General features: G+C 31.5%; 1 protein-coding gene across 1 annotated transcript in view; it reads left to right on the top strand.

Annotated features, from left to right (window-relative positions):
• Positions 1–16,190, top strand: part of LOC101891072 (discoidin domain-containing receptor 2) — an 80,777-nt gene extending 64,587 nt beyond the window's left edge. The window contains exons 4-5 of the mRNA XM_059126091.1: positions 15,332–15,481; positions 15,804–16,190. Coding sequence (XP_058982074.1) covers positions 15,332–15,481; positions 15,804–15,962 — 309 coding nt within the window. The 3' untranslated portion in view covers positions 15,963–16,190. The remainder of the gene's footprint in view (positions 1–15,331; positions 15,482–15,803) is intronic.
• Positions 16,191–20,135: the final 3,945 nt, after the last annotated feature.

Consider the following 20,135-nt stretch of genomic DNA (forward strand, 5'->3'; position numbering starts at 1 on the left):
GTTTGTATTTAGTCCTTGAAAAAAATATTTTTTAAAAAATCCACGTTTGTATTTAGTCCTTGAAAAAAATATTTTTTAAAAAATCCACGTTTGTATTTAGTCCTTGAAAAAAATATTTTTTAAAAAATCCACGTTTGTATTTAGTCCTTGAAAAAAATATTTTTAAAAAATCCACGTTTATGGAAAGTCCTTGAAAAAAATATTTTTAAAATATTAAACGTATAATATTAAAGTCCTTGAAAAAATATTTTTTAAAAAATCCACGTTTGTATTTAGTCCTTGAAAAAATATTTTTTAAAAAATCCACGTTTATGGAAAGTCCTTGAAAAAAATATTTTTAAAATATTAAACGTATAATATTAAAGTCCTTAAAAAAATATTTTTAAAAAATCCACGTTTATGGAAAGTCCTTGAAAAAAATATTTTTAAAATATTAAACGTATAATATTAAAGTCCTTGAAAAAATATTTTTTAAAAAATCCACGTTTGTATTTAGTCCTTGAAAAAAATATTTTTAAAAAATCCACGTTTATGGATAGCCCTTGAAAAAATATTTTTAAAATATTAAACGTATAATAATATTAAAGTCCTTAAAAAAATATTTTTTAAAAAATCCACGTTTGTATTTAGTCCTTGAAAAAAATATTTTTAAAAAATCCACGTTTATGGAAAGTCCTTGAAAAAAATATTTTTAAAAAATCCACTTTTATGGAAAGTCCTTGAATGTTACTCCTGTTCGTCCCTTAATACGGTTACCTCCTTAATTTCCTCTCCCTTCCCACAAAAGTTTTACCATGAATTATTGTTAATGCAATCTTGCCAAAAGGATTTCATGTAAACAGTCTTTCCTCTCTCTGAACTGCAAAGAAAACAAGCCCTGCCGGCGAGCAAAACTTTCGCCCCATCCTCACCCCCACCCACCTCAAACTACAAAGGCAGCAGCAACTACTTTACAACAAGGATCAAGGACATAACATTGAATTGAATGAAATGAGAGAAAATGGGAGAGGGGAAGCGAAACATTATTAAAGCTTGCAGGCATAACTTCTACCGGAAAAAGACAAGGCACATCCGTGTTTACATACCAACAAGCCTAGACATTTGTCTGTCCGCCAGTATTTTGACTGTCTCCCATGGATGAAACTCCCACACATAGTACTTCCATGGTACGAGCGCCGACGTTATGCCATGGTCGTCGGTCGTATAGACAGACACAGATGTTCTTAAATACTTTTTATTATTATTTCGGGACACCAAATAATGCAAAAAGGATTTCGCAAACCTGAAAAACTGATGTAGGTGTATAAGTATATTAATATTAATGTATACATATATGTGTCTATGTATGTATGTGTGCTATTTATGTATTTAAGGTTTATTTATTTTCTTATCAAAGTGGAGCTTTTTCTTTGGAAAAAAGCAGGGGCTTTGTAAGCACAAAGCATAACAGGAGGTGGGGGTTTTCTTTATTAAAATTATAATGAAAACATTCCAAAGTAGTTGTGGTTGGAGATGATAATGAATTTATTAACATTTGCATGGCCTTAAAGATCGTTATTCCTTAAATGACTGATTTGTAATTATTTTTTATGGATTTCAAGAATATGTTCAGAGTCTGATCTATTTTAAAAGGAAAATATCTAGACCAAGATTTCGTCTATATTCGTGAAATTTTAGCAATACTCTTTAAGATTTTAATTTTAATATCCGGTATGCAACTGATATTTTTTTAGTATAATTCTTTCGGAATACAAGGATAAACATAAATTTGTTAATGAACTTTTCTAGAGAATTTTCTAGGCCAAGATCTGGCATATAGAGTTGCATTTTTAAGGATTTTTGACAGCTTTTATAGGCTACGCTCTGGTATGTAAAGTGATTTGTTTAAGAAACTTTTATAGGAACAAATTTTCGTATATTATCGTGATATTTCAAAATTTCTAGTGGTTTTAAGGGAATTTTCCAGACTAACGTAGATGTTAAAGAATTTTTCAGTGGATTTTAAGGATATTTTCCAGACCAAGCACTGGCTCATAATCTCTTGGATTTTCTATCGATGTATTCTAACAGATTCTAAAACTTATTTTCTAGGCAACGTTATTGTCTATAACATTGAATTTTATAGCAATTTTTCATTGGACCATTAATGAAATTGTCTACGCTAAGTTCAGACATATGCATGCGATTTTTCCAAGTCATTTCTAGACCAAGTTTAAATTTAATCTAGGATTTTTCATATTTTCAGGGAAATTGTTTTTTATGATTTTTAAGACCAAAAAATCAATTTTTTTATGTTCTTGATATTCATATTTAAAAAAATACACATTTATTGCTAGTCCTTGAAAAAATATTTTTAAAAAATTCACATTTATTGTTAGTCTTTGAAAAAATATGTAAAAAAAATCCAAGTTTTTTGATAGACCTGTAAACAATATTTTTCAAAAATCCATGTTTTTTATGATTTTTAAGATCAAGCTCTAATGGAGAAATGTAATTATTTATTTTTAGATAATGCTTTGTTTTCTCCGTAAAGTTCTGTCTTCCAAATCCGATTTTAACGCATTTTAATAGGCAACAATCTGACCTCAAGACATGGATTTTTTAAGAAATATATCTATACATAATTTTTGGTCAGATTTGGGTACTTACATTTTTTGAGATTACAGTCCTCGAGACATGGCGCTGTTAAGGACATTTTGTAGGCTAATTAAGTAAATTTTCTAGGCAAGGTCGGGTACCAAAGGACAATTTTTTAAAGAAATTTGTAAGATAATTTTCAAGGTCAAGTTCTGGTTTGGGAATGTAATTTTTTTAAGTAAATTTTCTAGGCAACAATTTAGCTTAAAGACGTCGTTTTAAGGTCATTTATTTTCTTTCATTTCTGTATTTTTAGGTATATGTTCTTGGGATTGGTAGCGTGAATTTAAGGGCATTTTCTTGGTAATTGAAACGTGGATTTTTAATGATATTTTCTTAAAATGGAGATTTTAAAGGGGATTTTTAATGACATTTTCCGAAGATTCAAAATGAGTATTTTTTGGACATCTCGAATTTTTAAAGAGTTTACTCGGAATTCAAGTGATTTTTTTTCGGGCCTAAATATATTTTTTCTTTAGATTCTTTAAGGGAATAATCTTGCCTTGGGCTAGTATAGAATTGTGTTTTTATAGAAATATCCTGCTTTACATTTCTGAGTAAATTGTTTGCCTTAGTACTAAGGTTCAATCATAGATTTTTGAAGGGATTTTCTCGGTCGCGGATTTTTAATGGAATTTGAAATTTGTCTCGAATTTTTGGCTCTAGGCAAACATTTTTGGACCAAACTCTGGAAATTTTTAAAAACATTTTTTTAAGAAATATCCAGTGTGATCTCCTGCTTGGAAACGTGGATTTTTTGTTTTAAAGTTGAGAATCAAAGACTGACTTATTAATTTTCTAAGCCATAATATGGTATTTAAACCAGAAATTTTATATTTGGAATCTTTTTCGGAAAAATTTCTATCGTAGTTCTGGTTAAGACTCTAAGCAATTCTTCAATCCCTAATACTGGTATATATTCCCGGATTTTTCAAAGGAAATTTTCAAGCCCAAAGACTAATCGATTTTATAACGAAATTTCTGAACCAGAAACCTGGAATTTTTAAGGAATGTCCCAAATTTATTTATTTATTTTTTTTAGAAAACTTTCTTCCCAGCTTTTTCGCCACTCTCCACTTTTGTAAGGAATTTGTATATCCTTGGTCCTGGATATAAAAATTATAATTATAATAAATTACAGTGCATTTTCTTAGGCAGAGATGGCTAGAAAACTACATTTTTAGGTTTTTAGGAAGGTTTAAAAAATGTTCAAGAAAAAACCGGCTATTTAGCAACTTCCTGGAAAACGTGATTTTTTTAAAGAAATTTTCAAAGACACAAATTTTCTGGTCTAATAGCTCTGGATTTTTAGGAAAATTTGTATGCTAAGATATCTAGATTTCAAGTAAATTTTCTAAACTAGTACAGGGTGAAATGATAAAAGTGCAACAAACTAAAACGCCATAATTTTTATATATTTTTTAAATTTTATTGAATGAAAGCAAATTTTTGAAAATAGAATCAAATTTTAGAATAAGTTTAGATTTGTTCGAATTGGTCACTTTTATGGCCCAAAAACGGCCAATGAAACCTCACACGCTGCCCAAATATTGCTCTGCAGTATTTTGGCCCATTTCCGTCGAAGCGCTTGCTTGAGGTGATAGACACTTTGGTATTTTTTAGTGCCAACCTTGCTTCCCAAAATACTCAAGACATAGTAGTCCAACGGATTGGTATCCGGAGATTTTGGTGGCCATTGTGCACTTTTTGGGTGGCGCGTGCTGAGTGCGATGGTGCTGAGTCCTGTCGGAATGTCCAAGGTCTGCGACCAAAATGTTTGCGTGCCCAAGGCTTTAATACACCCTCCAGAATATTTTCGCGTTAATATTCACATTTATTCTGATACCACGGTTGATTAATTCGAGCGGAGAACGACCATCGGCTATTATGGCGGCCCACACCACCCCCATGGCCGGCGCTTGAGTTCTGTTCTGGTGTTTCGGTTGGCCACCAGAACTCAAGCACATTTTCAGCTGACCTCTTTGACAAGTAAACACGATCATTTTGTTTGTTTACAAACAGCTGGACAACGAACGTTTTCTCATCAGAGAGTGAGAGAGAGAGAGAGAGATAGAAAGAGAGAGAGGAAGAGAGAAAACCAAATTCGGCAGTTCACCACTTTCGGTCAAGCGAAGCAACTCTTTAGCTCTTTTGGGTCTATTTTCTTTCTGTTGCGGTGTAAGTTCTTGCACTTTTTGGAATTTCTATGCCTTTACCCCGAGATCATTTCCAATATTTGCCGAATGGAACAGCCCTGCTGAAAAGAGAGATATTTTTTCTTAAGCAGCGCTGGAATGGAATGTTGCGATATTTTCAGCTCACGAGACATTTTTCGGCCATTGAGACGCGGGTTTCGATCAAGTCGCTTCTTTACTTTTCGAACAATTTCTGCTGATGTTGCTGTTTTTTCCGTCCACTTCCTTGACGTCGGGCTACGCTACCAGTATTACGGTAACGAGCAATGTTACGAGACACAAAATATTTATTCACATTTAAATGCTGGAGTGCTCCAACGATATAATGCTTGAATTCCATTACGAATAACTTTTTTTCTGGAAAATTCTCCCAAAATGCTTTTGTAGGCTTGAAAACAATATAATAAGCTGTCACTGGAATAATTTTGACAATTATCGGACGAGTGGCTTTAGAAATGACAGCAATCTGAAGTTGGTTGCATTTTTTTCATCTCTCCCTGTATTCGCGTGGATTTTTCAAGGAAATCTCGTTGCGTTAAGCCAGATCTACAGTTCCGGATTTATTTTATGAAATGTCCTTGCCATATATAATTGGATTATTCTAATTATAATCGTAGATTTTCCACAGCCACGTCTAAAATCCTAGATTCTTAAGGACATTTTCAAGGCCAACCTCCCCATTTTTTTCTGAAACTTTGTAATAGAAACATCCACCAAATTAAGAGCTGTATCAGAACATAAAATAAAATGAATACAAAAATCAGATATTTACTAAACACAAATGATGAGAGATCAACTCCGTAGACATTGCATCAATGCCATCATCCTCCACAAAAAGAGGACGCTAAGCTTACAAATGAAAACCTCCTCTTTGCGGACCACAGCCATGTAACATCTAAGGGATTTACACGAACACTTTAGACCTTAACAAATATGATTAAGTACAGACGGAGTTGCAAAAAGAGTACACAATAATGAGGCTTCAGGCCTGGCTGATGTGAACTACAATAAGGGCCATAAAAATAAGGAGGCGAAACATAAGCAACTGGCTGGAAGGCAGACTGGCAGGCTGGCTGTCAGATTCTGCGGCCAAAACTATGAGTCTGTGTGGTTAATGGCAAACGACATGGAGACAAGCTTTCCAAGCAGACAGACAGCCATCCGGACCACTAGTGTTCCATATCATTGTCATGGTACGAAAAAGAAACGAACATTTTTTTCTCCTCCCAAAAACACAAAACCCGCCAACAACCACAAAGGTTTCTTCTACTATCCCCGTCATAAACAAATATTTACTTTGTGTTATGATTCTAACCAAAGAAGAGAAAACAAAAACTGAGTTACTTCTCAGACAAACAAAGGACCCATGGCACAAAATAAATATGTACACACACATACATATGTGGGATGTATGCATGTATGTATGTGTGTATACGGTACCTTTTGGGTTGATGGCAACTTTAAACATCTGTCATGCAAGTTATTTATTTACTCCCAGCCTCCCACCTCCCTCACCTCGTCCCGCTTTAGTTGGCAACTAAATTTATTAAGTGCCATTGTTTAGCATCTGTGGAATGCATGAAGACCATATGTTGGTTGGTCCTTAAGGATACCTTTGCTTCTTCTTTGCATGCGGTTGCTTTGTGTTGGTGAAATTTTTGATGAGGGCAATATAGCCCATGAAATATATATGAGTGTGATTGTCGTAGAATTAGAGAAGTCAACATAATTAGTAATGAGAGAGAGAGAGAGAGAAAAAGTTGTGGGTTCTTAAATTTTTGAGACAAGGACAATGACATTTTTATCCTGAATTTTTAAGATTTTTTGTGGGTCAAGTCCTGGTGTATAATTTTGGATTTTAAGGATATTTTTACAGGGCAAGTGCTGATTTTTATACCCTCCACCATGTCCGTCTGTCTGTCTGTGGGTCTGTCTGTCTGTCTGTCTGGCTGTCCGTCTGTCTGTCTGTCTGTTGTAATCACGCTATGTTTCGAACAAATTGAGATAGAAGGCTAAAATTTTGCACACATGCATATTTTCCCAGGTTAAGTTCGTAAATGGGTCATGTAGGTCCAAGTTATCATATAGCCCCCATATAACGGTACCTCCCGATATTCGGTATTTTGATGATTTTAGCGACATTATTCACCAGAATTATTTCAAATTTGGTATTTGAAGTTCGTAATGGATACTACAGCCTAGGACAGAAAATTATCTGTGCAGGTCCACGTCTTCGTATAGCCCCCATATAACGGTACCCCCCGATATTCGGTATTTTGATGATTTTAGCGTCATTGTTTACCGGAATCGTTTCAAATTTGGTATTTGAAGTTCGTAATGGTTACTTCATCCAAAGTCAAAAAATGAGCCATGTAGGTCCACGTCTTCATATAGCCCCCATATAACGGTACCCCCCCCGATATTCGGTATTTTAATGATTTTAGCTACATTATTTACAGGGATTGTTTCAAATTTCGCATGTGAAGTTCATAATGGATAATTCAGCCAATGCCAGAAAATTGTCTGTGCAGGTCCACGTCTTCGTATAGCCCCCATATAACGGTATCCCCCTTATTCGGTATTTTAACGATTTTAGCTACATTATAAACAGATTTTTCTTCAAGTTTCGCATTTAAATATTGTAATAATTTATGACAAAAGTTGCCTATGCAGGCCCACGTCGTTGTATAAGCATTCGGTATTTTTAAGATTTTAACAGAATTTTTATCTTGTTTTTTTTTTTTTTTTTTGGAAATTGCCAAATTTGTACCAAATGGTGGAGGGTATTAAAAGTTCGGCCCGGCCGAACTTACAGCTTTTTTACTTGTTAATCATGGAGTTGTTCAGAACATTATCTATAATCGCACAGCTTCTTAGGAAATCCTGCAAATCTTAACCCCTGTACTATAAACGTAAATTTTAAGGACATTTTTTTTTTAATTTTTATAAAAAATAAATATAAATTTTTACGGATGCACTATTTGGCTTATAGGCGGACATTTTAAGGACTTTTTCTCTGACACATAAGAGTGGACTTTCATTTTATAACTAAGCTACATAATCGCGAATTTTCAAAGGACATTTTCCAAGCTATAATCACGGTTTTAAATAGATTTCCAGGATAAATTCTGGTTTATAAACGCAGATTTTTAAGCGCATTTTCTATGGCACATTCGTATTGGCTTTATAAGGATATTTTTACAGGACAAGCTCTGATTTTTAATCATGGAGTTTTTCAGGACATTATCTACGGGAGGTTCTAGCCTATAATCGTACAGCTTCTTAGGAAATTCTGCAAATCTCAACCCCTGTACTTTAACCGTGGATTTTTAAGGACATTTTCAAGGCGAATCTCTAGTCTAAAATCGGGGATTTTTAAGGACATTTTTTTAAAGTTTTATAAAAATAAATATAAATTTTTACGGATGCACTAATAGGCTTATAAGCGGACATTTTAAGGACTTTTTCTCTGACACATAAGAGTGGACTTTCAGGACATTTTATCACTAAGCTACATAGTTTTATAACAAAAGAATATTTTCCAGGACATACTCCATTATATAATCGTAATTTTTCAAAGGACATTTTCCAAGCTATAATCACGGATTTTAAAGAGATATTTTCCAGGATAAGCTCTGGTTTAAAAGCGCGGATTTTTAAGTGCATTTTCTATGGCATATTCTGTTGGCTTTTTAAGGATATTTTTACAGGGCAACCGCTTATTTATAATCATGGAGTTGTTTAGGATATTATCTACGACAGGTTCATATCTGTAATCGTAAAGTTTCTTAGAAAAATTTGCAAACCAACCTCTGTACTATAACCATAGATTTTTATGGACATTTTCAAGGCGAATCTCTAGTCTAAAATCGGGGATTTTTAAGGACATTTTTAACGTTTTTATAAAAATAAATATAATTTTTTACGGATGCATTATTTGGCTTATAAGCGGGCATTTTAAGGACTTTTTCTCTGACACATAAGAGTGGACTTTCAGGACATTTTATAACTAAGTTACATCATTTTATAACCAAAGAATATTTTCCAGGGCAAACTCCATTACATAATCGTGAATTTTCAAAGGACATTTTCCAAGCTATAATTACGGATTTTAAAGAGATATTTTTTAGGATAAACTCTGGTTTAAAAACGCAGATTTCTAAACGCATTTTCTATGTCATATTCGTATTGGCTTTTTAAGGATATTTTAACAGGGCAAGCGCTGATTTATAATCATGAAGTTGTTCAGGCCATTATCAACGACAGGTTCTAGTCTGTAATCGTAAAGCTTCTGAGGAAATTTTGCAAACCAACCTCTGTACTATAACTATTTTTAAGGACATTTTCAAGATCAAGTTGTAGTCTAAAATCGTGGATTTTAAGGAATTTTTTTTAAATTTTTATAAAAATAAATATAAATTTTTAAGCCTTATAAGCGGCCATTTTAAGGACTTTTTCTCTGACACATTAGAGTGGACTTTCAGGAAATTTTATTACTAGGCTACATCATTTTGTAACTAAAGAATATTTTCTAGCACAAACTCCATTAAATAATCGTAGATTTTCCAAGGACATTTTCCAAGCTATAACCACAGATTTTAAAGATATTTTTTCCAGGATAAACTCCGGTTAATAAAAGCGGATTTTTTTAAGTGCATTTTCTCCGGCATATTCGTGTTGGCTTTTTAAGGATATTTTTACAGGGCAAACGCTGATCTATAATCATGAAGTTGTTCAGGATATTATCTACGACAGGTTCTAGTCTATAATAGTACAGCTTTTTAGGAAATTCTACAAATCTCAACCCCTGTACTATAACCGTGGATTTTTAAGGACATTTTCAAGACCAAGCTGTAGTATAAAATCGGGGATTTTTAAGGACATTTTTTAACGTTTTTATAAAAATAAGATAAATTTTTACGGATGCATTATTTGGCTTATAAGCGGACATTTTAAGGACTTTTTCTCTGACACATAAGAGGGGACTTTCCGGACATTTTATAACTAAGCGACATTATTTTATAACTAAAGAATATTTTCCAGAACAAACTCCATTACATAATCGTGAATTTTCAAAGGACATTTTCCAAGCTATAATCACGGTTTTGAATAGATTTCCAGGATAAACTCTGGCTTATAAAAGCAGATTTTTAAGCACATTTTCTATGGCATATTCGTATTGGCTTTTTAAGGATATTTTCACAGAGCAAGCTCTGATTTTTAATCATGGAGTTGTTCAGGACATTATCTACGACAGGCTCTAGTCTATAATCCTAGTTTCTTAGGAAATTCTGCAAATCTCAACGCTTGTACTATAACCGTGGATTTTTAAGGTCATCTTCAAGGCCAAGCTGTAGTCTAAAATCGTGGATTTTAAGGACATTTTTTTTTTAATTTTTATAAAAATAAATAAAAATTGTTACGGATGTATTATTTGGCTTATAAGCGGACATTTTAAGGACATTTTCTCTGGCACATAACAGTGGACTTTCAGGACATTTTATAACTAAGCTACATTATTTTATAACTAAAGAATATTTTCCAGAACAAACTCTATTGCATAATCGCAAATTGTCAAAGGACATTTTCCAAGCTATAACCACGGTTTTAAATAGATTTCCATTGAGATTCCGCAAATCTCAACCCCTGTACTATAACCGTGGATTTTTAAGGACATTTTCAAGACCTAGCTGTAGTCTAAAATCGTGGATTTAAAGACATTTTTTTAAAATATGTTTGTAAAAATAAATATACATTTTTAAGGATACATTATCTGACTTATAAGCGGACATTTTAAGGATTTTTTCTCTGACACATAAGAGTGGATTTTCAGGACATTTTATCACTAAGCTACATCGTTTTATAACAAAAGAATATTTTCCAGGACATACTCCATTATATAATCGTGAATTTTCAAAAGACATTTTCCAAGCTATAATGGCGGTTTTAAATAGATTTCCAGGATAAATTCTGGTTTATAAACGCAGATTTTTAAGCGCATTTTCTATGGCATATTCGTGTTAGCATTTTAAGGATATTTTTACAGGGCAAGCGATGATCTATAATCATGAAGTTGTTCAGGACATTATCTACGATAGGTTCTGGTCTATAATTGTACAGCTTTTTAGGAAATTCTGCAAATCTCAACCCCTGTACTATAACCGTGGATTTTTATGGACATTTTCAAGTCAAAGCTGTAGTCTAAAATCATGGATTTTAAGGACATTTTTTTAAATTTTTATAAAAATAAATATAATTTTTTAAGGATGGATTATCTGGCTTATAAGCGGACATTTTAAGGACTTTTATCTCTGACACATAAGAGTGGACTTTCAGGACATTTTATAACTAAGCTACATTATTTTATAACTTAAGAATATATTCTAAAACAAACTCCACTGCATAATCGCGTTTTTTTCAAAGGACATTCCCCAAGCTATAATCACGGTTTTAAAGAGATATTTTCCAGGATAAACTCTGGTTTATAAACGCAGATTTTTAAGCGCATTTTCTATGGCATATTCGTGTTGGCTTTTTAAGAATATTTTTACCAGGCAAGAGCTGATTTATAATCATGGAGTTGTTCAGGACATTATCTACGATAGGTTCTGGTCTATAATCGTACAGCTTCTTAGGAAATTCTGCAAATCTCAACCCCTGTACTATAACCGTGTATTTTTAAGGACATTTTCAATACCAAGCTCTATTATATAAACGTGGATTTTCAAGGACATTTTCAAGACCAAGCAGTAGTCGAAAATCGTGGATTTTTAAGGAATTTTTGACGACGCTTTTCTGGCTTAAAAGCTGGAATTTTTAAAGACGTTTTCTCTAACACGAAAGAGAGGACTTTTTAAGGATATTTTATAACTAAGTTACATTCGGGGGGTTTTAAAGACACTTTCGAAGCCATAATTATGGATCGTCAAAGAATATTTTCTAGCACAAACTCCATTAGATAATGGTGTATTTGCAAAGGACATTTTCCAAGCCATAATCGCAGATTTTAAAGATTTCCAGAATAAATTCCGTTTTATGAGCGCGGATTTTTAAGTGCATTTTCTCCGGCATATTCGCGTTGAGGACAATTTGTAAGCTATAATTGTGGGTTTTAAGGATGTTTCTGGCCTATGATTTATAAGCAAGCTATATCTTGGATTTTTTAATGATATTTTGTAACCATAGTCAAGCATTTTTTTTTTTTTTGGAAAATATTCTAATTTTAAATATTCTAATTTTTAAAGCTTTTTAAAGGATATTTTTAGGCAAAACGTTAGTCTTTAATAATAATCAAGGATATTTTCTAAAATATAAGATTGGAATCATGATGACATTTTCGAAGCTATATACGTGGATTTTAAAGGACATTTTGAAGCTACAGACGTGGATTTTTCAAGGACATTTTATAGGAATCACTTTGGGGATTAATCGTGGAATTTTAAAGGACATTTTGAAGCTGCAAGCGTGTATTTTTAAAGGAAATTTTATAGGAATCACTTTGGGGATTAATCGTGGATTTTTAAGGACATTTTGAAGCTGCAAACTTGGATTTTTGAAAGACAATTTGAAGCTGCAAACGTGGATTTTTAAAGGACATTTTATAGGAATAACTTTGGGGTTTAATCGTGATTTTTTTTTAAGAAAAATTTGAAGCTACAACCGTGGATTTTTAAAAGACATTTGAATTAATAAACGTGGATTTTTAAAGCACATTAATCAGGACAGGATTATTATCGTAAGGACATTTTTTAGGACTTCTAAGCTATAATTATGAACTTTTAGAGGAATTTCTAAATACATCATCTAAATTTTAATCGTGAATGCTTGAAGGATTTTTGTCTACATCAAGTTTCTGTCAAAGTTGCTGGATTTTAAAGTACAGTTGAGACTATAAATAGTCCTTTAAAATCCAGCCATTGGCCTTGGTCTAGAATGATGAAATTTTTAAGAATGTGTTTCAATTATAAGAAGTTTCACTGGGCAAACATCCGGACTTTTACGGTCAAAACCTTAAAATGTCCTTGCCATTGTTCCTGAAATGGATAGTATATTTTTATTTTTGAAAATGGATTGGTATATGGATAGTATATTTTTTGAAAAAAATATTATAAGGAGTTTCCATTGTTCCTGTTTAAAATACACACTTTTTTGAAAATGGATTGGTATTTGGATAATATATTATTTGAAAAAAATTACGTCTCTGGTTTTTGGAAAAAAAAGCTCAAATCCATTGGCATACCTTGTCCAGGTATACAATTTTGGATTTTTAAAGTCCCGTTTTTTAATCCTGGGTTTTCTTTCCTTTGCTCTAATTTGTATCACTTTTTAAGAGCCTGTCTCATGTTTTTTAACCCTGAATTTGCATTGTCTTGATTCCTGTAGATATCGGAGGAATTTTAGGGATATTTGCTTGTTTTGTCTTTGTCTCGTAGTCGAAAATATTTTAAGGAAATTCGTTTTCAAAAATATTTTTTTTAAAATTCCTTGCCATAGATCGATTTTAAAAGTCCACGTCCTTTTTTCTTACAAAAAAATATATATTTCTTTTTGTGAAACTACAATCCAATCAACCCTTGGTCTTTGAAAAAAAATGTTTTTAAGAAATTTATGTCTCTAGCTTTTTGAAAAAAAGCTCCAAGTCCATGAATTTTGCAAAAAATATTTATTGGACAAATCCACGTTCTTTGGTCTTTAAAAAAAATATATATTTAAAAAAAAAACGCAAAAACATTTATTTATTTATTTATTTATTTTTTTTTTTTTTTTTTTGATGAAATCTACGTTCTCATATCTCGAATGAATATTTTTGAGGGAATCGATCTCCCTGAATTTTTTGAAAAAAAATTGAAAAATAAACGTTCTACGTTGGTGAAAAATATTTTTTAAAAAATACACGACCTTGGATCCATCTATTTTTTTTTTCTTTTTTTTTTGAGAAAATTTGAGAACTTGGTTTTTGCAAAAAAATATTTTTTAAAAACCCACGGGTTTTGGTTTTTTCAAAAAATATTTTTTTTAAAATCCACCGGTTTGGTTTTTTCAAAAAATATTTTTTTTTTCAAAATCCACGGGTTTGGTTTTTGCAAAAATATTTTTTTAAAAATCCACTGGTTTGGTTTTTGCAAAAAATATTTTTTTAAAAACATTTTTTTAAATCCAGAGGTGTTGGTTTTTGCAAAAAAAAATATTTTTTAGTTTAGTTTTTTTAAAAATTTTTTTTTTTTTGGTTGTTGCACAAAATATTTTTTAAAAACATTTTTTTAAATCAAGAGGTGTTGGTTTTTACAAAAAATATTTTTTTGGAAAATCCAAGCCTCTTGTTTTTGCAAATAATATTTTTTTAAAAATCCACGGGTTTGGTTTTTGCAAAAAAAAAAAATTTAAAAGATCCACGTCCTTGGTTCTTGCAAAAAATATTTTTTAAATATAAACATCTTTGATTCTTGATATATTTTTTAAACCAAGCCCTTGGCTCTTGTGAAAAATATTTTTTAAAAATTATATTTCCTTGGTTCTACAAAAAATATTTTTTTAAATATACACGTCTTTGGTTCTTGCAAAATATATCTTTTTTTAAAAAATCCTAGGTTCTTGCAAAACAAATTTTGAAAATAATCCACGTCCTTAGTTTTTGTAAAATATATATATATATATTTTTTTTTTGAAAAATCCACGTCCTTGGTTTTTTCCAAAAAATATTTTTTTGGGAAAAAATACTGTATTTTGAATAGAAAATACATTTTTTAAGAATCCACCTTCTTATATTTTAAAAAATAAAAATCCACCTCCTAAGTAGTTGCATTTTTTTTTTTCTTTTTATGGAAATAATCCACTTTCTTAGTTCTCGAGATTTTTTTGTAAAACTTCGACCTTGGTCCTCGTAAAAACCATTCATATTGTCGATCCTTGGAAAAATACTTGATTACAAAATCCGCATTTGTTGTTACCTGAAAAATACATTTTTTAGGTCATATATGGATAAATAGCTTCCCTATATTCAAAAAGACTATAAAGGTCTCCTATGGAAGATGACGGAGTTTCGAATTGCCCTCCGGGGAATTTACAAATCATTTTTATACCCTCCACCATACATGGTATGGAGGGTATATTAAGTTCGTCATTCCATTTGAAACTCATCGAAATAAAAATCTCAGACCTAACAAAGTATATATATTCTTGATCAGAATACAATTCTAAGGCGATTTAGCCCTGTCGGTCCGTCTGTCTGTAGTAATCACGTTAGAGTCAGGTTAGAGTCAAAACGAACAAGCGGCTATGTTCGGTATTTTTAAGATTTTAACAGAGTTTTTAACGGATTTTATTTTTTGAAAATTTCGAAATTCATTCCAAATGGTGGAGGGTATTCAAAGTTCTGCTCGGTTGAACTTACTACTTTTTACTTGTTCTGAGTAACATTTCTTTGGCACATCCTTAAATTATATTCTAAAAGTCCTGTTTCTTCAAACACGTTTTTTTTTCTTTCTTTATTCTCTTTTCAGGGTAAATTCACCTCTAAATCCGATGTCTGGTCATTTGCTGTGACCCTTTGGGAAATTTTGACATTTTCCCGCCATCAGCCCTACGAGCATTTGAGTGATGCCAAAGTTATTGAGAATATTGGACATATCTATCAGGATAATAATAAATACGTAAGTATGCCCAAGGATCAAGACCAAAGAAAAATTATATATGCCTCTCAGATGTATTAAAGTATTTAAAAAACAATTTTAAAGGCCTAAGGGGCCCATAAAATTGCCTACAATTTTTCTTGGTCTCAAAGACTTAAAAAAATTCGTAAAATTGTATTTTTTAAGCCTTGAAGTATTTATCAAACAATTTTAAAGGCCTAAGGGGCCTATAAAATTGCCTAAAATTTTTTCCTGGTCTCAATGACTTAAAAAAATTCGTAAAATTGTATTTTCAAAATTTAATATATTTTTTTAAATTAAAATATTTTTTTCTGTTCTGTAGGAATTTTTGAAAATGCCCCCGAATTGTCCACGTGAAATCTACGATTTAATGTGCGAATGTTGGCAGCGCAACGAATCGAATCGCCCCAATTTTCGAGAAATCCATTTATTTTTGCAAAGAAAAAATCTGGGATTTAAACCGACATTGATGACATATTGAAGCATGAGCGAGCAGACGAAATAAGTGAAACGAATTTACTCAAAAAACAAGCAAAAAATATCAGAAGAATAATTTTCAATATTTATATCAATTATGAATTGAACGAAAGCACACAGACACACACTTGGAATTTTTTGATATAGAATTTAAGAGGAAAACAAATGCAATTTTTTTGTTAAACAATTATTTGTAGTGTAAGTTATTAGGTTAAGGAAATATTTCGAAATCATGTTTGAATAAAAAAAACTTCTAAAAATATTTTTAAATTTATTTTTTCAATTTTATTTTGAATTTTTATTTTTTAATATCACCATGTATTTATAAGAAAATTAGATTTAAGCCATTATTAGATTTCTTTATGGTAAAAAATCGAAAAAAAATTGAATCGAAAAAAAAAATTGTAAATTTTAAAAAAATAGTCCTGGCAAATTCTGCAGGTCTATAATCACTGAACTTGTATTGAGCAATCACCATTGATAGTTGTATTAAATTTTAAGTGAATATTTAGAAAAAAATAAATCGAAATTTTTTTTTTGTAAATACAAGATTTTAATGATTTTACCAAAGCCCTATTTCAATTTACCCCATTAGATGTGTGAATGTGTTTTCGATATGTCTGTAAGTATGTGTGTATTTTGTATGCATGTATATGTGTGAATTGAATTTTGAATATCATGAAGTTAGTACCTTTTCCATAACAAAAATAAAAAGCTAAACGCTAAAAACTCTCTCTCTCCTATCTCTCACAAACCTAAAAAAAACTATGACCTGTCCTCTCTCACTCACTCACACAAATGATGAATGAATGACTCACGTACACAATCCAGCTACAAAGAAAATATCCTTCAATTAAACCTCACAACAATTACCAGAAAAAAAAACAATTTTAGAAAAATAAAAATTAAAATAAGTCATTAAAAAAATTAAAATTCAGATCTCTCAAAAAGAAAAAAAATATGAAATAAAAATTAAAAACTCCCCTTTGCAACGGCATTGATCTTCACCTGCATAAATATTTACTCACGTTTTTTGACAATAACTGTTTAAAAAATACAAATCATCTTTCTTAGTGGACACAAAAACAAAAAAAAAAAAAACAGGCAAAGCAACACAAAAAAACAAAAATTCAAACACCTCAACTTCAAACATAAAAAAGAGCTACACAGATGGACAAACTTAGGCTTCTAGTCATAGATTTTCTAATTCTATTCTAATTTAAAATTTAATTTAATTTATGTTTTTTGGTTTAACAACTGAGATGTTTTAACTTTTGAAGGATAAATAGTTCCTGGACATCCATGAAAAATAAAACTTTTATGGGAGTTGAAGTTTTATTTTAGAAATTTCACAAAAACTAGTTCTTAAAAGTAAAGGAAAATAGTTCATATAACCCATGAAAATCGTTCATATTATCCAACCAAATCAAGTTCTAAAGTTCATAGTCTATGAAAACTAAAACATTGATGGAAATTGAAAAAAAAAAGTTAGAAAAATTCATAAAAACTTTTTCTCAAAAGTAAAGGAAAAGAGTTCATAGAATCTACGAAAAAAAAATCATGAAATCCAAAAAAAAAAAAAAACAAATTCATAAAATTCCTGAAAAAGCTCCGGAAAAATATTCCATGCCCAAGGAAAATAAAATTTTTTGGGAGTTGAATTCATAAAAACTAGTACTCAAATGCAAAAGAAAATAAGTCATAGAATCCATGAAAATTGTTCATAAAATCCACAAATACAAGTTCATAAAATTCGTGAAAAAACGCGAGAAATTTTTCAAATACAAAACCAAGCTTTTATGGGAATTGAAATATTGTTAGAAAAATGCATTAAAAATATTTTTTAAACTTAAGGAGCAAAGTTCATAGAATCCATGAAAATCATTCATAGAATACAGAAAAGTTCATAAAACTCATGAAAAAGTGCAGAAACAAATTTTAAACTTCCATTAAAAAAAATGGTTTTAAAAAAGTTCATAGAATGCATGAAAATTGTTCATAAAATAAAAAAAAAACAATTTCATGAAAAAGCACCGGAAAAATATTCAAAATCCAACGATCGTAAAGCTTTTATTGGAGTTGAAATATTGCTAGAAAAACTCATAAAATCTTGTTTAATTTAGAATTGCATTAAAAATTGGTTTTTATTGACCCCTAGTTTGGTCCTTAATTAGTCGTTTAAAATGTATGCGCTACGGTTTATTGCAACCTTGTGCTAGCGCCTTTGACATTTTAACTACTAATTATTTGTCACTTGTTTTGCCGCCTCCTTTAGACATCAAGGAGTATTTCGCTGTCGTTCGGACAGTCAACACCCGCAATATAGTTTGCAGCACATATCGTTGTGCATAGAAGGGCATATTGTTGCCACAGGTAATATCGTTACCACCAACTAAACTAGCAATAAATAGTTACATATATTAAGAAAAACCCTCTGTTGTTTTATTTCTTTTTATATTTCCCCCCTACGGTCCACTGCTCGACGCATTCGGCGTATTCACTCCCATCGGCGGAGCCCCTCTGAGCTAAACATTGGTCCAATCGAACCGGATATTCCAGCCCTCTTGAACGCATTTGGAACCCAAAAGATACAGTCCATTACTCCTGCATTACAAGGTACGTATAGTGCAGTGTTTTTAAGTGAGCTCGCGTTTTTAAATTGCCGCGACAATAACAAAACATTCGGTTTTGTTTAGGTACAAAGGTCGTTTTACAACGTCACCTCTTTGCCTCTTGTTTTGTTGCCCGCCAATCGTCGGCTTCTATTTTGGATGCTTGCATTCGGCAGCATCATAATCAAAACAAAACTCCAAAAGAAAATTATTGCAAAAATCGTTTGCTAATATTCTTTTTGTTTTGGTTCATGTATAACAACAAAACATTAAACATCTCGTTTCGTTGATACCAACAAACACGTCGTCGTTGTTAGTTATTAGTTTGGTGTGCTTTACTACCTAAAGCAAAGACCGCAATATTATTCTTTTTGTTTGGTCTGTCCGCTGTAATATTGCAAATTGTTGTTGTTACATTTATTCTTTTCTCTTGTAACAACAGTCACATTTCAAATCGCAAACAACAACAACACTGTTTAAACCCCCACCGCTGTTTGCTTGCTGTGTAGTCGTTCTCTGATCAGCACTTGTTGTTTGTGCTTTGTTAGATCAGTGAACGAACATAACAAACGAAGGAAGAATATTTTTGTTGATTCCTCTTTCTGTCGTGTCCGTTTAGGTTGAGTAGCTACACTACGTGGGTCGGTCACTTTTGTTTGTTACATTGTTTGTTATAGGACATTGGAAAGTTTAAACTAAAATAAAATAATATAGTTAATTTTATTTTTTGTTGTTGTTTTGGAAATTTAAAAATTAATACAACCTATAGACGGTAATTCTGGCAAATTAAATAAATAAAAATAAAATAGTTATTTTATTTATTTTTGTATTTTCCCCAAATTAGTTCAGTGTTTTTTTGCGATAATTATGGCCTTCGCTCCTCTACAAAATTTCATAAGAGACTCAGACGCTCTGATAGAATTTGGTGCACAAATCGGTGCAATAAAAGGTGACGATTTAGATATTAGTATATTAGAGGAAAGGAAGAGCAAGCTAGAAAAATTATGGCAATCGGTCCATAAATCGTTACGAAACTTAGAGAATTCACAAAATGTCACTAAGGAATCTCTGCATTTGGCAGAGAGTAAATATAACGACTCCATTAACATTTATTCAAGTACAATGGCAACAATTAATAGAAAAATTATCAAATGTCGGTGCATAACAAGAAATTCAAATAAAATTGCGGATAAAAATCAAGAGCAATCGGCTCAATTATTTTTGGCTCCTGAATCGCAGGAAAATATGACCGCAAATATCTCTTCTGATTGTGATATCGTTCACAATATGGCATTGCCCCCTATTGATATTGATATTTTTGAGGGAGATTTTTCTTCTTGGCCTTCCTTTCGGGATTTGTTTAGTGCCGTATATATAAATAATACCAGGTTGAGTGATGTCGAACGCATGTTCTATTTGCTTAATAAAACTGCTGGAGAAGCTCGGGAAATCGTTTCGCAGTTTCCTCTAACTAACCTTGGTTTCGCTTTCGCATGGAAAGCATTAAATGATGAATACAACAATATTCGATTATTGGTTCATCATCAACTAAAGTCGTTGTATAG

This window comes from Musca domestica, unplaced genomic scaffold, assembly GCF_030504385.1.
Source record: "Musca domestica strain aabys unplaced genomic scaffold, Musca_domestica.polishedcontigs.V.1.1 366, whole genome shotgun sequence".
In the NCBI taxonomy this organism is placed as follows: Eukaryota; Metazoa; Arthropoda; class Insecta; order Diptera; family Muscidae; genus Musca; species Musca domestica.